Source organism: Bombus affinis, chromosome 7 (assembly GCF_024516045.1).
Source record: "Bombus affinis isolate iyBomAffi1 chromosome 7, iyBomAffi1.2, whole genome shotgun sequence".
Taxonomy (NCBI): Eukaryota; Metazoa; Arthropoda; class Insecta; order Hymenoptera; family Apidae; genus Bombus; species Bombus affinis.
Window position 1 is genome coordinate 851,855 of NC_066350.1, and position 26,330 is coordinate 878,184.

The window sequence follows — 26,330 nt, forward strand, 5'->3', positions numbered from 1 at the left end:
TTATTTGAAAATCAATGTCACTTTCTTAATATCTTTCGCTATAGCACGAACAAAAGTAACCGTAATCATTTTTATCGCGTCGCTCAATATAATTATCGTTACGTCGAGCGATGTTCCGTGCTTGATTAATTAAGGAACTAATTAATCAAGGATAAAGCGATGACGCTTCACCGTCATCGCGGCTGTACTGTATATGACGCTGATAGCGTTCATATGGAAATACATGCACGCTTTAATTGTGCACTGTGGTGCACGGATGCAACTTGTTACCTTAATGAGAGTGTAAGTCATCGCACTTGTCACGTCGTGTTCGATTTATCATGAATTCTCTCGTTTTATCCCCGCGAGATTAATTTGAAGAATTACGAGTCGCATCCCCATTGTGCCATTTATTCTTATTTTTTTGTCTTTCAATTTGCATTAGAACATAATGGCATAGTATGCGTCCGAGGAGCCGGAACGAAACTGTAATATTAATACAGCCGCGAGTTAAATAAGGATGGGTACGTTATTGCATCGTACGAATCTGATCAAATAAATATTGCGCGAAGCAGGTTTTGGCCCCGTTTTGCTTCTCGCTTTTTCAGAACTGCGAAATAAAGCAGACGAAACAGATACAATAAGTTTCTTAGTTTCTCAAATTTTTCGAATATTCGAAAGTCTATTGGGTAAAATCTTTGTTAGACGAAGATAGATTGTGTGAAAATTAATTTCGGCAGAATTGATCAGTTACGTAACGATATCGTATTCATCGCAAATATGTTACGTTCCAGATAGACACAGTGTAGCGTTACTTAAACTCATTCCTTTCTTCAATTCATGAATATTCCTCGTTATAACCTACAAAGGCATCTCGTCATATTAGAAATGCAAAAGGCGCCTTGTTAATGAGGTCTGAACTTCCAACTCTCCAAATTCGCCTACAATTTTTCGCCTCCTAATTAAAAAAGTCGCACTTCTGCATGCTACCATACGCCAGCTTATATTCGATAGATAACGATACTTTTTTTCAAACAATATATACAAAAACTATTCCTTCGAATAAAATAGGAACAAAATGCTTATAAAATTAGGATCGCTTGCAATTTATCAGGGTTTATTAAAGCTTATTCATTCCTTTTTGCAAGCCATTGACCAATTAATCCCTGACCTACAGCTCTAAAAGCCAACTTTCAATAGTTAGTACTTACGCATTCGATGATTTCTCAGACGAAACATGTATCTATCACGTTGCTGGATCGGTTAAATAACGAAGCGTGGCGCGCACACGAGCAACCATTAAAGAAATCGCGAGGCGACGGGTTAACGAGGTCGTATCACGAGTCGGCAGTCCGTCTGTTGCGCGAGCGTTATCGCAAAACACGTGTACCCGATACCTGAGCAGCCTGACAATTGTTTCCCATGGTATAGGAGCGAATGGCCCGGCCCCGTTAACCGGGCTCACACCTCGAAAAAGTAGTCCCAAAATACGCGGAACCATCGGTCGACCTGCTTGCCTCTGTCGCGCATACCCGACTTCCTCTTACCCGTTCCTGGGGACGACCATATGTCGACCGCGAATAAGGATGCCGACCGGTGGTTTTTCGTCTCGCGGGATGGCCCGGTATCTCTTCTTTTGCCCGACTGCTGCGACTCGAGCAGCTGAATGTTCGCTCCGCTCGATTCTCCGAAATTTTTCACTTCTGCATAGCGAAGATGAGTCGTTACTTCTCTTAAATTACGACGTGTACTCGTTATGGTACTGTTTTTAAATATTAGACGTTTAATTATTTTTGGAATAATAGAGTATGTGTATTTCATAGACTCCCCGCAAATGGTCGTGACATGACACTCCGCTTTTTTCAGGCTCGAGTTTTGGAGTCTGGGGTCGTAGAATGAGCAAGAAGATAGATTCGTTCCGGCGGGCTGGTTCCCGCGAAACGATCTGCTCCATTTCCGAAAGGTCCGACGCCGGAAACGGTAGCGCTAATAACAATAACAGTTGCACGTCAGCTAACAATAACAATATTAGCCCGAAAACGGACAAGTTAGTGCCAGATCTGAAGCAAGATAGCAAGCTAGAAAAGAGAATACCGGGAACTTTCCATAGATCACCTTCTCCCTTTAAATCGTTCTTCATCCGCATGGGTTCCACGGGAATGCTCAACTCGGCGAGAAGTAACAGACGTTCGCAAAACATGGACGAGAGACTAAAGACCACCGAGAAGGAAAATTTGTTTAGAAGTTGTAGCACTAGTCAGCTGAACACCAGCCCGACTTACGTAAAGGGAGACGACCCCTCGGAAGGGATCGATTTACAGATCTCGAACCGCAAGGATAAAACCGTATCTTGCGACAATCTAGCGGATCGTCAAAATGACGACGCGTTCGACGAGCATATCGGAGCCGCTACCGCGAGTTTATATTCCCTGGGAAACCCATCGATAACGAGCTTCAGCCCTTGTGACTTTGGTCAGTCCCGAAACGAATCGCCGATGCGGAAGAGCAGTAGTTGTGACTTCAAGGAAGCCAAGAAGTCTAGCTTTCCGTACGCTTTCCTACGGTCGAAACTATCCGTCCTACCCGAGGAACGTCACAGTACGTTCGCCTCTAAAGACGAACGACTGTTCAAGACTGCCTCTGAGGAACATTTCCCCGCGTTAAAGATCGAGGATACGTATACCGGAACTACCACGCTTGGACGTCGTCGTACCAGGAACGGCAACATGACCAGGGGAAATCCGAACAAGTCTCAGGAACAGCCCACCTCGAAAAGCGGACGGAACTCGTACACTGAGTTTCGGAGGAGTTCGAGCAGATGCGAAGATAGGTACAGTCTAAACCCTGGTCATTTGGAGAGGATTGACGACAACTTCCAGCAGGAAGATACGGGCTGCTACAATTCGTACGATAGCAGTCCGATGTCCCTTCGAGGTAACGCGACTGTTCAGCATCCAGAAACTGGCCAGGATAGAGTCGACTTTGCCGGAAGGATCAACGAGTCTCGATTTTCCGAGACGTCCTCGTTAAACGTAGACCTGGACATGGTGGCAGCGTTGAGGAGCCACAGACGCAACTCCGCGCCCAGTGGTGAGCAGAGGCTTTCCTCTCATTATGTCAGCTCGAACGAGTCTGGCTACGACAGTGATGGGCCTAGAGGAGAGTCAGCGGCAGCTTCGGAAAATGAAGGTTTAAGTTTGAAGTGTACGGATAGTTCGGATACTAGCAGCGTGGTCGATTCGGAACTGGAGAAGCCTATCAGGAGCTCTACTCCCAGCGAGTGCCAAGAACAGGAGAACAGCAACGATACCAGGATGAGAAAGCTTTCCGAGACAGATGTCGTTCGGGCTGGCACGTCTGAGTTGAATGATGGTATAGACGGACTTAGGTGGCATCAGAGTAATTCGGGGAGATTGCTGCCGAGCATTCATCAGACGTACGACGATGTCATGATGAATTCTCAGTTTCCAATTTGCGGGAACGGTCTGACCGCGTTGCAAAGTTCACCAAAATCGCTGGATATCTCACCGCATCGAATGAGATTACAACAAGACAAGAGCAGGTTTCTCAGTGACATAATTCAACCACCGAAGAGGGTTAGACGATGTCGATTGGTACAACTGAACAAGAGAGATCCAAAAGAAAATTTGGGCATCCGCTTGGCGCAGCAACGTTTAGGCGAGTTGCGGTATATCGTCGTTCAGTTGGAAAGCGATGGAATAGCGCATAGGTAAGTTTAGGTGTTGTACAAAGGAGTTCGAAGGAATTATATATATAGTAGATCAAAGGGTCTATCGACATAGTTTATCAGAGTATCATATCATAAGTAATAAGTAAATGTCAGAGGTGAAATCTTATCAGAAAATATTCAAGTGTAGTTTAGAGATAGTTTAGAGCGTACAGGAATAGGTAGTAATTTATCGAGTTCCATCAGAGTTTCTCGATAAATAATCGTCTGTTTAAATCAACTGCTCTTGGTTTTACCTTCGCGAAATCATTTAACAAAGTTCAATTTTAACAGAGACGGAAGACTAAGGCTCGGTGATGAGATCGTCGAGGTTGAAGGGAAGGAGCTGAGGACTCTGGAAAGCCTGGAGGAGGTCCAAGAGTTTCTAAGATCTTTCACCGGTAACAAAATACGTCTGATGACCGCGTTCGAGGAGACAGTGCCGCAGGTGTATGTCAGCCCTCCGACTTTACCTGGGGAGTACGAGTACCTGGAAAATGCAAAGAATCTTTCGAATCTGTCGTTGATCGACCGTGAAACGAGGCAAACTGTACAATCGAATCAATCGAGGACACCCGCTGCGGACGAAGGCGTTCAGTCGACGAAGAGGCCAGACTTTCTGCCGCTTTCTTGCATGTCCAAAGAACGGAAGGGCGTGGAAAGTAATTTGGAATCGACGATAGAGCCGCAACATTACTTATCGAGACACATTGCCAAATTCGAGAAGGGCTACGGCAAGCCTAGTCTCGGTTTCAGCGTGGTGGGTGGCAGAGACAGCCCTCGCGGTGAAATGGGCATCTTCGTGAGGAGGATTTTCCCCGGTGGTCAAGCTGACGTCTCCAAGTCGCTGTTCCAAGGTAACGTAAACTAGTTTAACGAGCTTGGAATTGGCAATTAAATTGGTACTTGTCGATAGTTTACTCGAGAGTCGTAGGCCGTGACATTCAAAGAGTGTGACATTCGATACCGGCTTTAAATCTTTAAAAAATACCTCCGGATCGGTAATCCAAACGTATCGATCGATGCAGTTGGAAACGATCTCCTCGAAGATCTATCACGAGCATCTCAATTCCTTTTACGGGCTTAGTGTTGCGGCGTGTAATCTCTCACGTTACCATTCCTCCGCGACCGTGACGCAATCGATCGCAGATTTCTCTGGCGTGGATCGCGCAAGGATTTCGTTCCATCGACATAGTTCGCTATTTCAGGATCACGGTGTGGATCGAGCGTGTCGATGCGTCACGTACGCGTTCGTCGTTCCTCGTGCATTCACGCCATGGACGCGTCGGACACACCTCGAATCTTTAATCCGACGCCTGACGTCGCGTGCATTTCTAAACAGTCCGGCACTCTTCGTGCCCTTTCTCGTTTCCTCTCCCGTTCCCCGGTCCCTTTGTTTTTTTTTCCTTTTCATTTTTGCCAACTCTTTCTTTTCCCGCCTATTGAAGCGGCGTGCCACTGGACTTGGCTTGGCGACCTCGTCGCCAGCTTTGTCAACGGGATCTTTTCTGTCGCTTTCTTCGTTGCCAAAGGCGAGCAAGTTAAATGGGACTCGCGGTTACGTTATTGGACGTTTTTGGTTACGTTTATAGGACGCAGGATGAATGGACCTGCGAATTGGATCGATTGGTAGGTCTGACGCAGTTAGAGATTTTAATGAATATTGAGTGAACGTATACACGGAATGCCTATTTATTTGCTGGCGATTTTCATTTGAAATTTCGTTTCGTAGATTTAATAGTTTGATTAACTTGCTTGGCCTCCCAATGCTGGAAAATGTATGTTCTTTGATCGAAATACGATGCCAGAAGATACAAAAATATAATGGTCGGTCTTACCTTATCAAAATAAAATATATCTTTAAGTGCTATAGCACCATAATACTGCAAAACTCAAATACTTGCTGTGAAATGCTATCAAGTACAACAAAAAGATCCGATTGAAACGAAATATGGAGTTTCCACCAGGAAGAAGAGACACGGTGTCAACGTCGAATCGAATTTCGCGCACACGTCTCTTTCATGATTTTTACAAAATTCTCGTCGCGGTAGGCGGCAGCACGTTCTGTAGGCAAGTTTCACGCAATGCGTTTCGAGTTTCAACCGATCCTTACATTTTTTTCGAGCACGCGAACGTTCGCGGTTTCCTCGTGTCACTGCAACCTGCCGCATATAAGCATAACGGACTGCCGAGCCGGTATCTTTCGGTTGCATAAGTACAGGATCGATGCATCTTCAGTTGTTGCCAAGAAACTCCTTTGAGCTGCTCCAAATTTCGAAATTCTTTCCTTTGGATCAAACGATGGTTTGAATACTTAGAAAATGAGATGAATATAAGCATCTAATTGACAGAGCGTTTAAACATCTTCTGTAGGTGACGAAATCCTAAGTTTAAATGGAAAGGTGCTGCGTGGCTACACACACCAGGAAGTTATCGAATTGTTCAAAGCAGTAAGAGAAGGCCCAGTTGAATTGGAAATCACAAGGAGACACAGGTATTTTCAGATTTAAAAGCTAAATATGTGTAAAATGAATGAAACTATAGAGAACGTAACTGTTTGCAGGTATCCAAAAAGTACTCAAAAATCCGCGCCATGCTGAAAAGGAGGCAACGTGGACGAAGCTGCCCACAGGAAGTGCTCTTTCGGTTTAACTCTAAGCGATTTAATGTTCGCTGCATACGAAGTTTTAGGATTCTAGTCTATCAGAACGAATCTTTGATCTTTGATGTTTGTTTCAATTAATTTATTTACTGCGGTGCCGCAGTTGCGTAGGAATTAAGTGTATTATCAAATTATTATTATTATTAGTTATTATTGACTATTATTATGTATTATTTTTATTATTATGTTATTATTATTATGACTGTAAGATTTTATAGAGATACGTTACAGCAGCGTGAATTCATTGTATACGATTTCTGACATTATTATTATTATTATTATTATTATTATTATCATTATTATTATTATTCTTGTTGTTATTACTATTATTATTATTAGTATTATTATTAGGATTATTAGGATTATAGAGGACAATAAAAGGGCCGTAATTTAAAGGTGCTTAAGGATCTGTTATGCGTAACAATGATGTGCAACGATCAACGAAACAACTTTTGAACAGTTATTAAATAATAATTTTATTTTCAAGGGACTTTACAAATTTACAATATGTACAGGTTCCCAATTCATTTTTACAGAGGTCACAAAGTATTTTCTTCGTTTTTGCAATCTTCTTGTACAGCTTCTCTTCACGTGTCGACGAGCAAAAGATCTGCGCACGACTTAGCCTTCGTTGTCCTGAAACATAATGTCGTGAATTATTTAAGATACCATTCTTACTCTCAAACTGTAATATATTTTATACAATTAAGATATTAGTATATATCGTGCTGGTTACGTAAGAATTTAGGTTCGGTTATTGTTGCTAAATAATCACTAAGATCGCCGTATGGCGAAAATATTCACATTCCTACGATGTTTATGGAGAAAATGTACATAAATGTAAGGAAGAGAAAATTATAAATATTTTGGAAATACAGGAGGCAAAATAACATGAAAGGGCTGTGCTTCCCAAGTATAATTTAGGCACTATGTATTTTTTTTGCACTGTTTAGTTGTAATTCCAAATTTTACGCACATGCTGCTAAAAGATTTCAATTTCATTTTTGTAGATCCACTCTTACAAATGAAATATATTGAGAAAAGTGTGACTCATTCCCTTTTTACATAATCAGCATGACTGTACTAAAGTTGAAATTTTATAACAGTCTTATGTTAACTTTATGAATTTCTTTCCTATAAAATCAGCTAACGTTAATACTAGAGGACACTGATAAAAATCATAGAAAGCTGTGCGTAACAGTACAGTACTGCCATACTTACTGTAATTCTTTATTTTTAACGCGTCTACAAAGATGCAAGGCAATCGGTCCAGTTTTGATGTTACGGAATAGCTGAACGGCTTTTTTATGGGTCAAGTCGTGGCAAACGTGGCCATTCACTGCCAAGATCTCGTCACCCGCACGCAAACGGCCATCTTCCGCGGCTTGCCCTCCTGGCAATACCGATTTTATAAAGATACCTGTAATAAATATATACGATAATTACTACGAATTATGCGAAGAAAAATTAAGCAGCGATCGATATGACAAATAGATTTGCAAAGGAAATATTTCTATTGCGATAACTTCGAATTATTTATTCGCAGACAATAGATAGCTTATGAACGAACATGGACGATTTGATAAAACTCGATAATGTTAATAAGTAAGCTTTACAAACAAATTCAAACAACGTAATATCATTTTATAATCCGTAGAGAACATTTAGGCAAGTAATCTAGAACACGAAAATTAATATTTCGCTTATGTATCGTTATAAGGATCTAAACTTGCTAAAAATTACAAATACAACGTCATCGGAAAGATTCGATCTGGTTCAATTTAGTCTTCGTGCACTTTTCCTTTTTACGATAATTTTCGACGTCTCATCCTTTCTCACTACATAAATCCTATTAAGTACAAATTAAATATTTCTTCCGTCAAAGTTTTTGAAAGAACATGTATTTTACAAGAGCAATCAATTTTCACATGTTCATCCATCTATATCTTCCAAAAAAAAAAAAAAAAAAAAAAAAAAAAAAATATAGATTTTAGAGGTTTGTCTTTTACGGTCAACCGAATGCAAAACTTAAGCGATCAATTTCTTAATTCTTATTTTTATTTCAGAGATGTATTACAGAACATCTCCCCTCGCCTCTCTAGCCGATAAACACTCGATGCAATAGTTCTTTGACTCGAACTAGCCCGAGACGTTTCTCAACGATGTTTTTTTCATCGTTCAAGAAGCGAACTGCATCGCATCCATGTACGCGGCTGATCTTACACGAATGTAAAACAACTGGAAGGCCGGTATTCCCGATGCGTACGAAACGCGGATTGGAACGCATTCGCCTTGTAATGTAACGAGCGCGTAAAACTCGAGACTGCTTGTATACACGCGGAGGTAGTTTATCGACAAGCAGCGCCATACGGCGGTCGAACGAGTGCGTAAACGTTATGCGAGAAAACCGCCGGTGTTTCTAGTTCTTAAGCAGAAGTTTTGATCCATCGCTATTTCTGCTTGTTTGCGAATCGACCCTCCCCAAATACGCGACCCTGAGTACAAGCAACGCTTCGCGATAAAACCCGAAGCAGCCTTCTACAAACACTGATAAGAAGCAATCTTCGTCGGAATATCTTTATTGCGAGGTTTGAAAATGTTTTCTCGAGCATTGAGCTCTTTTCGAGATTAGATCACGGCGAAGGGTTGATGGAGCATAAGGGTGGAGATTTTAGCTCTCTCAATTCGAAATGTTATGTATGGTAGAAATCATGTTGCACTATTTAATTTTTTATTTCTAATGCATGTCGTAAGTAAAATATTATCTCAGTGTTGTATGACAAAATTAAAATTCTTATAATTTTTTAAATAAAATTTGATCTAATTAATCTCTTGAATAATAATTAAAAAAATATCTAATACATGGTTTTTTCATTTAAAACCTATACAGAATTAATTTATACTAGTAAAAAAAGTAAAGACGAACGGATTTTGTTGAATGTTTCAAGTGCTATTTCGATGTTGAAAAGATTTCGATATTGAAAATTATTAAGATGTTTTATCGTGTTAAAAATTCGAAATACGTTGTAAAGATTTTAAGGAGTCGTGTTAAACGATATGATAATGTTAGTATCGAAAGATTTATGAAGTTATTTTGTTTCTGAATATTGAAGTTGTTAAAGAACGTAGAGAAAGTTGAATTTTAAGAATATTTAAAATCTCTAATCGCCAAGTTTGAAATCTTTCTGTTTATCTTTAGATTGATTAAATTGATATTAATCATTCTGGTTAACGATTGGAAGTTTTTCTTCAAATACAAATAATTTTAAGAAACGATGAAAACGTTGATGTTTGAACATTTCTGATACATATAATCGCATTTAAAGTTCGAGACGCGTTTTCAATTCTAAATATAATTATATATATAAATATAAGTATATTTACAAAGACATTGTATAAGATTTTAACATGGGGTTAGTCTTGTTAAAAGTTTAAAGCGTCTTTGTTAAGTAAAATACCGAGATTTTTTCAATTTAATCGTACTAACTAACTTAGAGCAGATCTTATATCGTTTTGTAATTGGATGCCGTTTGTAATGTTAATTAATTTGTAATTTAAGAATATTTTAATGAGACAATTGTAAAACGAATTATTTATCTTTCCTTAATGTAGTGATCGCAAATTGTGCTAAAATATTAGAATAGATAATGTTCCGCATACTATCTTCAAACCAATTAAATATTAATTAATTTACTGGTGATATGATATGTTATGATATAATAGTACTCCACAACGAATAGTAACGATGTTACCTTATATATTAGATAATAATTGTTAACCTATTTTTACTGCATCTGAATGCTAAAGTAAATAGCACGTTAATTATAATAGCTTTAAAGTTAATGTTATAACAGTCTTTAACAAGCATACTTCTACACTAATACCTAATTGCTATATATTAGTTTATTAGTATATCGAAATACAGGTATCAATAATTTATCTCCAGGCAAACTCTGTTACTGTCAATTTTATAATAAAAAATACCATAGATTACAGATTAATCTATTTAAACTAGAAAATAATGTAAATACTCTTTTGTAGATGACATACGGATCTGTGAAACGCACAAATGGAGACATTACAAAAGATGCAATTATAATTATGGATATCGTTTAACTAGTAGAAATCTGAACACACATTTTCATCTCATATATATCCCCTCCTCCCACCTTTTGTTAGATAAACCTTGTATTACTGACACATTGCAAAAAATTGCAAAGGATTGATAAGAATCAATAATGTCGATAGTGGTATAAATTACAAATAAATCACTCACCGATGCTTCCTTTAGGACTGTCGCTTCCTCCCACGATAGTAAATCCCAGCGATTTTTTCCCAGGACCTTTCTGAAACACGACTGTCAGGAATGTCGAAACAGTGTTCCTAGGTCTCCTTGGCAGTGTACAAAAATTTGAAACGCTCTGCGATCCGCCATTGTCCACACTCACGATGGCCTTATCCGAAGAAGTGGATCTGTTGCATTCATTCTTTCTATCTCGATGATGTTTCGTTTGATGCTTTCTAAAGTGCGTACTAGGTGAATTCTCGACTATAACTCCGTGACCATTTTCCATGTGAACGTTCTCGTAATCTACGCTGCTCTCTGTCAGTTTTTTCGGGGATTGGTCTACGGCGGAATACCTTGAGACGACGATGTCCACGTCGCCAGGACCATTCCCGCTTCCAAGAATCTTTCTAGCCTCGACCATACTTAATCCTCGCAGTCTTTTTCCATTAACTATCAAGATTTCGTCGCCTATCCTCAAGGTACCCTCTTTATCAGCCAGACCATTGGGTACTACGTGTGCCACCAAGTAACCTGGACTGGACTCCGCCGTCTTCGCGATGAAGATACCTAAACACTGGTCGGAACTTTCCCTAGGGAGCTTCACGACGATGTTTTCAGTAGTGTAAGGTCTGTTTCTGATAACTGAAAGTCTGCCGGTCTGATAGTTTTCCGATCCTAACGAACCTTTGCCGTCGAGCCTCTCGATGACATCTTTTTCCTCAGGCGACTTAGAACCATCACGATCCTGTCGATCTATCAGTTCGTTGTTCGCAGCTTGACAAATCTGCCCGGGAGAGTCCTCGAGAGTATTCATTTCCGATGCATTCCTCCCGCAACGCCTGCCCTCATTTCTGCTACAATAGATATCCAGGGTGGAAAACAGCCTCGAAGTTCTCTCTACATCTACGATAGAGGAAGAAGGTTTTCTCGGTGGTAGTTGAGGCGGAGAATTTAGGGACGAATCATTGAGGGCAGTTAACAAGCCGGAAGCGCTGCTGCTGCACCTGTCGTCGAGCAAAGAGCTGGTAGCAGAGTCGTTATCCAGAATCCCAGAATCGTTATCATCCTGATCTTGCTCTTCATAAAGCGGATTTGTCCTGAGTTCCTCGAGACCTGGCAGAGTACCGTACGAAAAGCTTCTCAGTCTTCGTCTTTCCTTGTCTTTACCTTCCTTCTTGTAGATCTTCGCTATTATCTTACTAGTGGAACTTTTTAGGTACCTGTCCTGCATTGCCCGAAACTTAGCGGCTAAACAGCTCGATGGTGTTATGCTATCGAATTGAGAACCATCTTTGAAAGATGGGTCTTCTAGACGGCTGGTAGAACCTTCCAAAACGTGATCCATCGACCGTTTAGGTGTCTGATGATCCTGAAAGAACTCTTTGCTCTTCCGCCATTTGCGATTCTGTTGAGCAGCGCTTTCCTGGTTGATATCTTTAGGTAAGTTTCCTACCTTTTGGCCAGCAGACTGTCGAAAACCTACGAAAGAGAAGCGTTCTTCTTGCTGCTTTCGATGAGGCAATCTGGTTTGTGATTTCGATCGTCTTTTCCTCTTCGCCTGAGTTTTCTCTTCTTCGATAATTTCTTTCAAATCAGACTCGCAGACAGATCTACGAAATTCGTTTCTAGTTAGGCCACGTTGGTCCAATTCGCACATAGAACGAAGCTGCGACTTCTCCGGATCTTCGGCTTCTTCCTGGTCTTCGTCGTCGGAATCTCGATCCTTGAAGAAGCTTAGTCTGGCGTTCTTTACACGATCCAAAAGAGGATTCCGTTTCTCACAGACTCTCCGCCTCTCCTGCTGAATCCTTTTCTTATTCTTCTTGGTGGGACTCCGCTCGGTGGTCACTTTCGATGTTTGCACATTGTAGCAGTTTCGTTCCGATTCCGAACTCGACGATTTCCGGCGAGCCCATCGCACCGGAGACAAATCTACGAAGGGATGATGAAAAATAGACAAATGTTTGTTTAAAATTATTCAATTCAGCAAAAATGATTAAAATCGAATATTGGAAACTCTTTATTTCAGAAGTTTCTTTCTCGGGAAAAGTTATTCAGAATTCTTCATATTACTCTTTATCATATTCATAACGTTTATGAAACGTTTATAGTATTATTTGCACCTCGATGCAATTATCAAGCTGATTTTGCTTTAAAAGTTCTGATCTTAAGATTTTGAATGGTAAATGTACAAGATGTATAGAATATCTATAATTGTTGTACTTGTTTATTAATAAAACTGTTAAACTATCATGACACATTTATTTAGTAATCATGCACACTAACAATAAAAGTTGATGGAAGTATCGAATTACAATTTTTTATCAAAAACAAGGCAAACTACTTTGAAGAATCACAGCACAACTAAAATTCAACATTGCATTAACGCAAAATTATTCTCGACAAATGCTAATTTATTTCGTTACAAAAATGATCTTTGTTTAAAAAGTTCACAACGTAATCGTTCAAAATGTAAAGCTATATTTGACACTGTCAAGAATTACAATTAACTGTTGTCATCGACGATAAAATCACTCTCGGTCACGTTCGATGAATCGCTTCAGAAACAACCAACGTCGAAACGAACAGCTTAAAAATTCATTTTGGAAAATTCAAAATCTGTTTAACAGATTACACGACAATGCGAATTACGTTTTAAAAACTGCTGGATGTCTACGATCCTCTTCGAATGGTCCACGTATAACAGTCTGTCGCACCAAACGTTAGTCATCCTTTTAAGGAAACGATAGATCTTTATTCAACGAGCACAAAACGCATGCGACGCGTTACAACTTGAAACTTCGTTTAACAGCGACAGTCGCGACGAAAATGATGCTTCTGCGAAGCATGACGTTATATGAGTTTGAACGCAGGCCTAAGACGGCGTCGTGCAGGATGTGTGGAAGGCAGGACATCCCGTATGAGCAATTCACATGAGTACTCTGCTCGAGTGATAGAAATAGAAATAGTCGCACGAACCGAGGAAATTAGTCAGTCGAAGAAGTAACGGATGAGGGGTCGGAAGTATGTAACGAATTTTGCATAAATGAATCAATAAAATATTTTCATAAATTAAATGTCTTGAAAATGGCGTTTTTTTTGGTTGTTATTGATACCGTTAAATACATTGTACATATAAGCGACAAATTAATTCCTTTCACTTTACAATCTCCATAGGGATTGAATAATTACCTCTTTAAACATAAAATAATTGAAACAGAATTTTTAGTAGCTATGTATTGATATTTTTTTTACAGTGGTATTTCGTCGACGAATATCGTAAAATTATGAATTGTTATATTTTGTAACGATATAAAAGTACGTATCCAAAAAATGTTACGAAGAACTTTGACTGCGAAGATTAATATTACACGTAACGAATATAAAGGGAACAATTTCGCGATATAAATTAAATTATATAAATGCTTGAAGCGGTAAATTTTTCCGTTGGGATGAAATGCTAGAGTAGGTTTAGCGAATTACAGGAAGTATGCTTCACTCGATATCTAGTATATTTCTCGAGTATCGATGATAATGATAGAGAGCGAAGTTAAGAGTTGCACGGTAAATAGACCTTTCAGTTGTTCGATGGGATTGAAGAAAGCGTTTCACAACAAAAGAAAGAAAGGATCAATTTTGCGGCAACTGTAATACGACGAACTACTAGAAAAGGAAACAAATGCGATTTCACTCAATGCAAGCGGCAACTCGACAACGATTAAAACGAAACTATTAGAGCTTACTTCCTGTCGTGCAAAATTGAAATTCTGGATACTGATATGTAACAATTATATAATTGTCTGTAATGCGATAACCTGTATTTCAGGAAACAGTATAAATTACACAGGATAAATTACAAAACATTATTTGACAGATGCTTGATTTAGATACTATCTCTTTCTTTTTCTGTAAAAAGACATTAGTATCTATAAGAAACTATATTAATATAGCATAGTAAATAATGCTGCAATTCTTTGGACTGTATACATGTATTACGTAACGTTCGTAACGCGTGACTCGACGCCACAAAATTTTTCCAGCATTTTCTCAACGGTGATTTAAATAATTTGCAGTTTCCCTGCAAACAACACACAATTACGAAATCTTTAACCACCAGTCGTTTTTGCCACGAAGAAACCCGTTAACGTCTACGTAACACCGCAGAGTTGATGTCGGCCAGTAATGCCACGAAGTTTTTGTCTAGTATGCGAGCTGACTTCGCAAAATGCAGCCGTTTCCTTTCTTATAATCGACGAGAGAAGGTTGTTAGTCTTTAGAAAGTGTTGTGGCACCAACTAACGCGAACCAAGCATTCTGGTTACAAAAATTAACAAGACTGTCGCAAAAATAGTAATAAGTTGACCGTATATTACCGTCAAAAACCACAATGCTATTAACACAGTTGTTCATAGAAGCGCGCTAACTAACACTGTGGTTTTCTTGGTAAAAGTGTGCGTTCGTCGGCTACGTAAATATACATATGTAAATTAACAACCTCATCGCTTTTACACAAAGAAACGCGCCTACTAATCCCATCATTATCTTGTGTTATCGTCACGATTAATTGCATTAATTTGCCAACGACGTAAGGTTTCTCCAACCTTGTAGATAAGTCTGTTAGGTATGGGATTCTTCAAATAATCGTAATCCAATGTTGTCCAAAAAATTCCAGGAGGTGACTATCGCAAGATATATATATATATATCCTACATATATATCTTAATATCTTATATTAATAAGTCATCCAGAACTTAGAACAGTTGCAGAAACGACCGTTCTTCTATTTCATGTAGACTGAATAAAGAAAACCTTATCTGCCATGTTGACACGTTACAAATTTTCTATCATTAAAAGTACCGTACTGAATAATTTCAAAACCCTTCGAGCGACAAATAACTTCAAGCCGACATCCAGAAGAAATACAATATAAGAGTCACAATCGCAATTTGTAACTTCTATGCAACGAATATTATTATAAAGTGTCGGATTATTAAGCTTATTAACACATTTTCCAGCGCATGCAATGTGCGTTGCTGAGCTCATCATGGTGAACGAGGTAAATCTCTCCTTTTTCGTAACCGAATACAGACTAGGTTCGTAAAAAGAGACTCTCACATAGGCAACGAGGCTATGCAAAGTTTCTTTGCTTTCGAAAGCGACTTTGGCGAAGCGACACACGTCGTGACGATTATGACGACGTCATAAAACACACTTGTTACTATGCCAATAAAATGGCATTCCGTATTATCGCACGAATTAACGTTCATAGAAAAAATACGTGAAACAATGAGACTTTTTTACATGTTATTACACGAGTGTCCGTGTAACGCAACTTTAAGTAGTAATAACTATTCCTGAAATGAAATCCTGATGGTATGGACTCAATTTGCGTGCAATTTCCCAATGATCTTAGTTAATAACGCGGCATTAGAGTGAACAATCGTAGACAATATCGACAGGCGATTTAAGTTCAAATTCCAGATGAGCAATTTCGAAGCGTAATAAACCAAGCTGTTGGGAAGGAATCGCATATGTCAAGAGGCATACTTGATACATTAGTATGCGGTATACGAATATAATTAAAGGTAAAGCATGCGAATGTAACTGGAATTTATGCTGTTCTATATATTTTGATTACTATTTTAATAATTTATTAATTGGAAATTTATATATTTTAATATCTACATTGAAGTTTTTTATTCGAAAAACATATGGTATATGTAGGTAGATATTGATTATAAATTACGTTTGATTTCGAGACGCGATCAGTCGCTAATTAACGTCAGAATATGATTGTAATTCGAATTATGAAAATTCACGACACGTGTTATTCTTAGCAATGTGGTAATTGTATCGATGGTTCTCACGATTCTTACCTCTGTACTGAGACGTGGCATGAAAGTGGTAAGATGCTCCGTCAAGGTCTTCATCGGCTTGAAGAGGACTTAAGCTTAAAAGTCTTGGCGCCTCGGCGTGGCCACGAAACCAACGCATTTCTGAAATAAGAAATTATAATTGAAACACGAGTTTTAATTTCGACTCCTGTTGAAATTTGATGTAAGGTCCAATTATCGTTTCGACGTGAGCAGAACTGACGGCACTATTGTCTAAAATTGCAGAAACAGTTCGAATAAGAACAAATAATAGTAACGCTCGCGCTCTAACACGAAATCTTCAAAAAATTCCTAATTTCGCTGTTACAAAACTCGGTTTACTCGACATACATTTTTTCTCTTGCAATCTCACGCAGATTCTAGCGAAAGATTAAAAATCAGATCGGGATAAAAAAATGCGGAGCAACAACAGGTTTCGGTTGATCGCAATAGTGATAATTTATAAAAGTGAAACGGTTACACTTGCGGTGAATGGATCTCGCGTGAACGAACGGCGACAGTTTCCGCTGTGATCGCTGAACCGAGGCCCTTCTTTCCACCTCGCGGGTGCACTTGTTACCGATACCGAATACATACCGCGTAAAAAGACTTAATGGACAGGCAACCTTGGAAAAGTATGGAGGATGTTATAAATTATAAACTTTCTATTTAAAATACAATTCGCTGATTCGAAGGACGATCGAATGGTCGATTTTGATACGCATATACGAAGATTTATGAATTTCAGAGAACTGTAAAATGCTTTTTATTCACCAATGTGAATATGAATACAAAACGAGTGTCCCTGAATGTTGTATTAATACACAATGAAAGTATTATGTGTAGTTTTAAATACCAATGCCATTAATTGTTATATGTTGTAGTTTGATATATTGCTTAGATACTTAATAGTATCTATATAATTATCACGGATCTTGAGCATAAAATATTACTTTCCGCCTTACGGAATTATCAACTTTATTTTCAAAAGCGATAAAGTGAAACACGAAAGCCGGTTAAATCAGACCCAGAGATTCCTAAACGAATCGAAGCCATTATGCTAACGGACCTGGTACAAATTAATTAGCGAATGGTAGTAATTCTGATCCGTTCGACTGGAATTTATTTTTGCTCACTAAGAGACCTTGACTCTCGTTAAAACCGTTCACGCTGCGACAATTACACGTGGCTGCGCAAGAATTGCGTAAAATTTCACAGCATCGTTGTATCATGAATTCAAGTTAATATCGATTTTTTTTCAAACTTGCGCAATGCACGAACATTTCGTTAAATTATTCGTGACTTATCAATCATACGTTGATGAATATCGTATTAATAATCCTAATTCTTCTCGTTCTTGATGCAATGCTCAAATTCCAATTAATCCTATTTTTTACTCATCTGTAGTTTTTACAAGCTAACAAACATTATCTAATTGACCGCATGATCCAAAAATCATACTTGCGAGTTAGTGTACCGTGTATATACATATTGCGGACGTTGAATTCTACGCTCCCGGTATCGTGGCATCAGCGATGTTGATACAGAGATCGCTCAAAAGACGGAAAATAAGGTTGGGTCACCTCGAAGAAATTTTCCATTGCCTGTGTAGTAGATACCGTTGCGAGCAACTGTCGACGATAATGCTGTCCTTTTTCCGCCAGAAGAAGTATCGCTTGATCCTTCGTGATTCTCTGTCAGACGGAATCCTCACGGAGGCGTTACCGTTCATCTGCTTCTCGTAGAAACCGTAATTTAACCACCTCATACTCGCCGAAACGAAACCGCGAACGTAACTACTTCTGCTTTAACGGTCCGCATAGTCTCTCATGACAAATCATGCCTTTTTATGTGCGATAGTCTGCGCTCAACGGTCCGACGGATTTTGAGGGCGATTATCTTGTCACGGAAAAAGCGGTTATTGGAAGTGACATTATTTATTACTCATTGAATCGTACATATCGTTTGTGCTTGGAAATATAAATAACGCGTTTCTTACGTCCCGTTCTTATCTTTCTTCTAATGCAATTTTCATCTATAAAAGGTATATACGAAGGTATATACATAATTGGTTTCGTTAATTGGACCTACATAGACGCGTTCCATAAGCGCTTGTCGCTTAGAGATGCAAAATCTATTCCATAAAGATTTGATTGATTTGAAAGCTAACGGTGAAATAATTTTATTCCGTTATGAGAATCGCATACCATAAATCGCATTACAAAGGGGTCAAAAGAAAATGTAAAAGCGTGCGGAATCGTGAATAAAGCGAAACGATTCGTTGCTCGTATGGAATTTGGAAAAATACGCAGCTAGCTAATCCTATCGCTTAATCTATACTGCTATGAATAATAAAACACGTTTATTGGGGCAATCAAAACCATTTCGCTTTAATAACGAGGTACGTAAGCATCAGAGAGTCGCGATGCGATGTTAAAATTTTCACATCCGAAATATTTCATTATGACTCTTACTCTCACATTCCAGCGACAGTATCGATTTCCATCGCATGATTTTCCGCGAATTCGGAGTTGGCGTTACACGCTGAGCGTGAAAAGCGTCGGCTGCGACGCAACGTACAGAACTCCGTTTCTAAGAGACGGTCGTATAATGGGATGATTAATACTGCGAGCCTGAGTTATGCAAGGTGTTAATGCATCGATATTATGTAGATGCAGCTACGAGGAAACCATGAGAGAAAGAGAGGGAGAGAGAGCGGCGACTTTCTCCGATACAAATATGTATGCCAACGGTACCTTTCCGCTGCTCCCACAACGTCCGCTTTTCACTTTTCATTCAGACGACCGGCGACCATAAAAGATGAATCGGGGACCACGATCAAGGATGCCCGTCGTCAGGAGGAAGTTCATGGCCGTAAACTCGCGGTCTTAGAACACGCGGCCCGTGACAGTCGATCGATCGCAACTACCACCTCCGTAGGAAATTACATCGCGTGTTTAGCGAGCTGGATGCTAAGGCGAAGAATTTTTTCGAAAATTATATGGAACACGAACCAAGTTCACGCTCCAATTCGCCGAGGTTTCGATTGTTATTCCGGTGAAACTTAAGTGGGTATGTTTTGTATCTGGTTAAGGAATCACGGTATATCTCTTTCTTTTAATGGTTATTATCGATAGTCGAGCGTAGTCATGGGTGGGTGATCATAGGTGGGAAAGATTGGAAAGTCGCAGGTTCTTGAAAATTCTTTCAACGATAATTCTTTGGAAAGTTCTGTTACATTTCCTAGAGTTGTGCGCAAAGTAATTTATAGCTGGATACTTATAAAAATCTGTTTTCAGTTAGTTGAATCTTGGACCTCCAATCTTACAAACGAATGAATACCTAAATGAATCACGTGCACTTATGCACGAGTGTCCTTCGCTAAATTTCATGTCGTGCTCGAATCGTTATTGCTTTGAAGAATCTGGAAGCTAAACGTCCAGTTATCTGTGCACAGATTTATCGTTCCACGTTCGTGGCTGCTGATTCGTTCCACCCTCCGGTACTCAGTGTTAAAGTCTCTTCGATGTTCTCGATTGTAAATCTTCGTTGCACCCGTCGTAGCCGTTATCTTGAATCGATAATACCAGCAGCACTTGGTTGCAGACTTCGCGATATGTTCCCGACCGTGATTAAACGCGGCCAAATGATCATTAGACAATTAATTACGATCTTCGTTTCACAGAGACTAATTTTGTACAGTTTTTGTGGGTACGAGACATAGGACGGGAGTGATTCTTCAGATTGAAAACATACAAGGACAACCGGTGAAGTACTCTTATTATTTTATTTAATAAAGTATCTTAATCGTTTTATTTAATCTTTTCCTAAATTTATAGGAGTTTGAAAGTTTTAGTTTCAGAGATACATAAGCGGTATCAGTAAGTAAGTTTAACTCAAGTGACAGTTCCTAATTTTAAGAAATAGTAGTAAGATTATGCAAGTGAAAATTCGCCGCAATCTTCAAAATGTCAGACCGGGTCTAAATATTACGAGTGCGTCATAGTTACCTCAGAGATAAACATTTAACACAACACGTTCATAAAGTGAAACACCCGTTGTAATAGCGTTTTATGAAATTCTCACTTTCAACATCACAATAAGAAGCATGACAATCTCTAGCAGAGCGCTAATAGCTACTAGCTATAATAAAGTGTGAAATAATAGAAGGAATGTTTAGAAAATATGATACACAGTTTGAAAAGGTGATCATACGATAATTTAAACGAATATCATATTTATTAGATTATATAAGAATGCCGTATATTATCGTATTCCTAATTTTTTTAAATGCAAGAACGCAAATAAATAAGTTGTGGAATCGATTTTACGACAGTTAACTTTAACTTAGAATGTACTCGTAATCGGAGTGGTGTATATGCATAGCGAACACTCGACTCCATTAAGCCATTAAGTAATTTACTCGTCGCGCTTTCACTGATCTTCCAGTCAATTAAGTGAAACGCAATGACGTGATAAGGTTGAACGGAAACCAAGATAAAGTATGATTACGCAAAAAATGGAATCACTTTCTCAGAAGCAGAGAAACTCAATGTTCCCAGACACATCAAACTATCCACACGAACAAACCCAATCACGTTTTTTACTCTTCTTTGTTTATCCGTGACTACATTTCTTGTTTATTATTCAAATTGCACGTTAATTGCAATGTTAATTGTTTAATCTCGATTTGATCAATGTTCCGCAAAAAGTTTTATAAAAGGAATCTGCTATAAAAAGCAAGCAAATGAAAAGCGTTCGTCGATGAATGGCTTCATATTCGAATCGAATCGTTTTTCCACGGTTCTCTGTTGGTAGTGGCCGTCGCGACAATATCGAAGTCAAACAGTTTCTATGAGTCATCGATAACGTAGTCGATGAAAGTAGAAAGTGTTCGAAGGGACCTGGGCTTGGTAATACCAAGTATCATTCCGAGAGACTTTCGTTTGGCAAAGTGAATCGTACTACCGGGTAATTGTCCTCGATCTATCGATCTTACGCGGCTGGAAAAATCGTAACTACGATTGCATCCTTATTAGAAACTGTTTCATCATACTTAGGCTTATAAACTTGTAACGTAAGGTGCTACGTTTTCCTGTTCCTTAAGACACAAATATACGAAGTTTTAGTGAATGGCTGTTAAACAAATTCTTTCGAAACCAAGTATTTGGCTATGTTCTAGAAAACGGTTCTTAATGCTATTGAAAAGTATTAGTTAGGAGTGTGTATCTATGTTAAATATTGTATACCCAGTAAACGAATGTTGTAGAAATGAATGTTCCTTACCTGTCGCTGTTTCATTAGCCGACGGCGATGTCTAACGCAGGTACCCACGATATCCTTCGGCCTGGTCACACAACGTGACCCACTTACTTGCGACAGCATTCGTTGCACGGACACACGCGCGATCGTTGGCGCGAGGTACCTCGAGGTACGCTCCCGTGCGTCGCGCGTGTTGCGTATAACTCGATTCTTTTGGGATGCTCGTCTCGGGAATGCTGATTGCAAACTACTTTCACGCCGAGAGGAATTCATCCAGCGGTGGTTGCAGCCGAAAATTCGCACTGGAAGACGCGATCGATTACTCGACTCGATGGATCTACGATGGTATATTGCAAAAATATTTTTTTGTAAAATATAACAAGCGTTTCTGATAGAGGTAGATGCTGTGCCATTTAATTTTCTCGAGGATAAAGAACCGTCCGTACACGTTGCATCAGTCGTGGCGAGAAACTGAATCATCTCGTCGGATGGAAGCTTCCTTTCTCCAAGAGTATAAACAAAACATAGTGTATTGAGAGTATAAGCATGGGAATTCTCGGAAACAGGATAAGTTGTAATTTGAACATTAAGTAGCGCATGTCGGAGTTCTTCCTCTGCTCACGCTTTTGTACTACGCAAATTTCTAAAATTTCACAGATCGATTTTATTTTTATTCAAATATTTTATTCCAAATTTGTTAAATCTCCTTATATATTTTTACGTGTCTCATTCCTACATTTTTTCAATAAATGCCTTCCACTACCATTCAAATATTTTTCATTTATTATACCCAATATCGTACACGAACTCGGTGTAACTGCAGTTGCTAGCTGTTTAGCTATTCGAGCAATTTCAAATTATTTGAAGTATCATTCACCAAATTCCAAACTCAACGCAGCTTCAACGTATTTTGTCGCAAGAAACAGAGATGCTGTTAAAGCTATCCGAATTCACCTACCGGTAACCATAAACATACAACTAATCCAGAAATTTTTGAAACGTATTTTATGTTCACGTGCGATTGACTCCCTCTGTTTGACGCCGTTTTGAAACGAGGATAAAAATTGGAGCGGAGCGTACGTACCGCTCGAATGGCACCGCATTCGAGAGATAATTATGCAATTGTGCTGGCGGGCAAGCGTTTTCGCGTGGTCATTACTACGCTTCGAGCAAATCTTCGACGAATCACCAGAATTATCCGAACGCGTTTCGCGAAAAATGGTCACACGAGGCGTTCGTTCGATAGATCCGCGACTTATATCATCGAGGCCTTCGTCGTTAAAAGGCGTATTAACGATACTTTGGACCAACGTATAAGAGTGACAAAATGGCAACGAAACTTATGTGCGTGTTCGCGTCGAAGATAGTCATTGCCGCGTTCACGTACAATACGGAATCGAATTCGCCTGGCATTCCGATTGTGTTCGCACGATATCTCCGTATTTTCCGATTCGAGTTTCGATTAAAATTCATGAACGTTCGTGATCGGCGGCAACAGAAAGTTCGAGAACATAAGTATCGATTGCACGAACCACGCATAAAGCGTATGGAATTTGTCTGGAAGTACAAAACGTTTTGTACATGCTGATTCACGAAGTTGTATAAATATTTGTCGTTAAAAACCGTAAAGAGTATATCGTGCAAATCGGTATTGGTAAAGGTTGATGATATATCTCTTTGGCTTTAAGAAATTAGTAAAACCATTGGCAAAATGCCTTGTATATTAGTCAAAAAACAATACACGAATTATTTTGTACTCATTGGAATCTCCTTCAAAACATCTAAATTAAAATAACCTCCTAAAATATTGTAACACCTTTACATTGGCAACTTTTATTCGGAAATTACCGCGAATAATAAAAAGAGCAATAAATCCAATCGTATTTCACTGATAATTAAAGGCAAACGAACTTCGGTGTGCGATCACTAGTACTGATACACCGGAACTGATAGTACTGATCAACCAGGAAATCTTTAACGAAAGTTAAATCACTGATCGATTCCCAGTTGAACCGCGAAACTTTTTCAATGACCATAAATTCGATTGACTTCTCACTGCCAGATACTATTTCTCTCGATTTCTAATCTCGTAAACCAAAATCTTTTTCGATTTTATGCACGAACGAGATCTTCAACCGAAGCAACGAATAAACAAACGACTCTCCTTAAAAATAACCACTCACACATTCTCTTCGCGAGAATCTTCAACTTTTCCATATACCCGTTTAAAAATAGGAAGACGCGATGCGGCACCGAGAGAAAAGTCGTATTTGCAACGTCGCTACGCGCCGCTTATCGCATTTTCCATTCATGGAAATCGCATAAGTACGTGGCATGCATCTCGGTCGCGTAAGTGCATTTCCATGAAGAAACGGTGGTCATAAACCCCGGGTTCACCTCAAGGCTGGCACGAGGTGCGAATTATCGCTCTACGCTTAAATTGCACGCGATTTTTCTGAGCTTGCGGCATGGCACAGCTTGCCGTGCGATGCGACAAGAGGTTCTTGTACAGAGTCTATCTTATTACGACTACGATTGCACGTGCATCGTTCCAAACGATCGCGGGACAAATTCTCAGCGAGTGGAATTATACGCGTCGGATGAGTTCGCGGGTGCACGAATCGTGGAAATTACGAGGACGATGCAAAATACGACTCGAACTTCTCTTTCGTTCGACCGTGACCCATAAATTCGCCACGATGCCGCTGTCTACTGACGTTCTCCTGGCGTCCGTAGCTGAACATCGAATGGAAAATCGACGGCTCACTAGGATATCTTCTTTTTTTTTCTCTCCATTTTAGAAATCGTAGGACATTATCGCACGATATTCATAGCGTACTTTATTTTGTCGGTGTAGATGGTTGAAATAGCGGTATATAAATAGCGGAGGAGAAAAAAACGGATATTTTGCGTTATTCCTATCGGAACCATTAATGAGGATTATCTTTAAGTACATAAGGAAAACGACAATGGACAATTGTTGACAGGGGATTTTAAATAAAGTCAACTTTAATAGCGAAGTATTAAGCGATTAGTCAGACGCGCAGCAATGAGAAAGTGGGTCAGATAATACCGGACTGTGGTAATATGCAAGTTCTTGATTTTATGGAGAGCGATAGGAGTAATTATTAATTATGTATAGCCTTCCAATCGCTAATGGCAATAAAGTATTGACATCGCGTCGTTTGAAGATCGTTGTATGGAGAATTATCTTGGAGGCTTCAAAACCTCGTCGCGTTGTTAGAGATTTATCACTTTCGTGTCTGATGACGTAGAGCTACGTCCTTTCTTATAGTTAAATATCTTTCTGTATGATACTACGACACTTTACGAGTCTAATCTTTAATACGACAATAATATATTCTTCGTAAATTTTTTATCTGCATATATATAAAGAAGATACGTTACTGTTCCTGTATTAGAACAAGCAAGTACTTTCATTCCTAGTCGTTCTTTGTAATTAAACCTTCATAATTCTCACGTGAATAACATACCATTTTGCTCACGTCTGATCATGTCCTCGACTTGGCAATGACATTTCTCGCCGTCACGCTTTTTACCATGCTCTCGAAATTTTTAGCATTTCCACGGGTCTAATTACTCGGAAGATCGTATCTTTATTGAAGGAACGCGGAGCAACCGCGGGAGTCGCGTGATTTAACGAACCGCACCGCTCGGTAAATTGGTTCTAGACGAGATGGCTAACTAACGTATAAGGTAGTTAGGAGATCCTAATTAATTACCTATTCACCAACGATTGCGAACGAGGAGAGATTAAAAAATTAATTGGCCACGTAACGATTGTATAATCGTCCTTGGTTTACTATCTGTTTGTACAAGTTTAATTTAATTATATCAGGTTAGTTATGTAACGTTGGAAATTTGTTAAAAAAACAGGGGCTTTTAGCTAAGAAAAATATCTGGTTGTTTGTCTTTTTTGTGTGCAACTAAATTAGGTAAATATTTACGAACAAAGAACTCGCATAATAGCTTACGATTTATTACACAGTAGGCATCCTGAAACAAATATTGATTCTAATGATAAAATTATCTTTTTCTCAGACGGACAATTATCGAGATAACATTACATTCACGATACCACAAGCGACGCTTCAAAAACGATCCATCAGAACCACGAAAGAGAGCAGTGAAATCATTAAAATGGCTCCGTATGATTACGTTGAATTATTGTTCACGACATATTGTTCGCTATGGAAGCAACCGGAAAAACGGTGTTTCGCGAGCTGATTGTAGAGGTCGGATACCCTCGCGAACCGCGATGCAAATCTGAACTCGCGGTGCGATTCTGTAACACGAGGCAACATCACGCTGACTTCGGTATGCGATATGGACGATTAAAGCTTGTTCCAACAGACTGGTCGTGGCGATTTGTCATTCGCCGCCCTATGAGCCTCTCGCGACATGCGAAATTCGCATTTAAGGAGAGCGTGGATCGTACTCTTCTCTCATGGTGCGAGCCCAACGGGTAGGTGAAGGCTTATCCGGATCTCGTTACAAATAACTCCGCGTGCTGCATTC

At 39.3% G+C, this 26,330-nt stretch overlaps 2 protein-coding genes across 9 annotated transcripts in view; one reads left to right on the forward strand and one right to left on the reverse strand.

Annotated features, from left to right (window-relative positions):
* LOC126918344 (uncharacterized) overlaps window positions 1-9,229 on the forward strand; it is a 79,807-nt gene extending 70,578 nt beyond the window's left edge. For all 3 annotated transcript variants that reach the window (XM_050726145.1, XM_050726143.1, XM_050726144.1), the window contains 4 exons: window positions 1,846-3,709; window positions 4,001-4,563; window positions 6,080-6,200; window positions 6,270-9,229. In XM_050726145.1, coding sequence (XP_050582102.1) covers window positions 1,846-3,709; window positions 4,001-4,563; window positions 6,080-6,200; window positions 6,270-6,306 — 2,585 coding nt within the window. In that variant the 3' untranslated portion in view covers window positions 6,307-9,229. The remainder of the gene's footprint in view (window positions 1-1,845; window positions 3,710-4,000; window positions 4,564-6,079; window positions 6,201-6,269) is intronic.
* LOC126918351 (uncharacterized) overlaps window positions 6,819-26,330 on the reverse strand; it is a 41,152-nt gene continuing 21,640 nt past the window's right edge. For 2 of the 6 annotated variants that reach the window (XM_050726161.1, XM_050726163.1), the window contains exons 2-6: window positions 21,816-22,093; window positions 16,533-16,652; window positions 10,645-12,588; window positions 7,590-7,788; window positions 6,819-7,004 (exon numbers count right to left, since the gene is read on the reverse strand). In XM_050726161.1, the coding sequence (XP_050582118.1) occupies window positions 6,956-7,004; window positions 7,590-7,788; window positions 10,645-12,588; window positions 16,533-16,650 (2,310 nt within the window). In that variant the 5' untranslated portion in view covers window positions 16,651-16,652; window positions 21,816-22,093 and the 3' untranslated portion in view covers window positions 6,819-6,955. Of the gene's footprint in view, window positions 7,005-7,589; window positions 7,789-10,644; window positions 12,589-13,308; window positions 13,511-16,532; window positions 16,653-17,990; window positions 18,561-21,815; window positions 22,129-26,330 lie in introns of those variants that run through there. The other 4 variants (XM_050726164.1, XM_050726165.1, XM_050726162.1 and 1 more) reach the window with 4 other exon arrangements.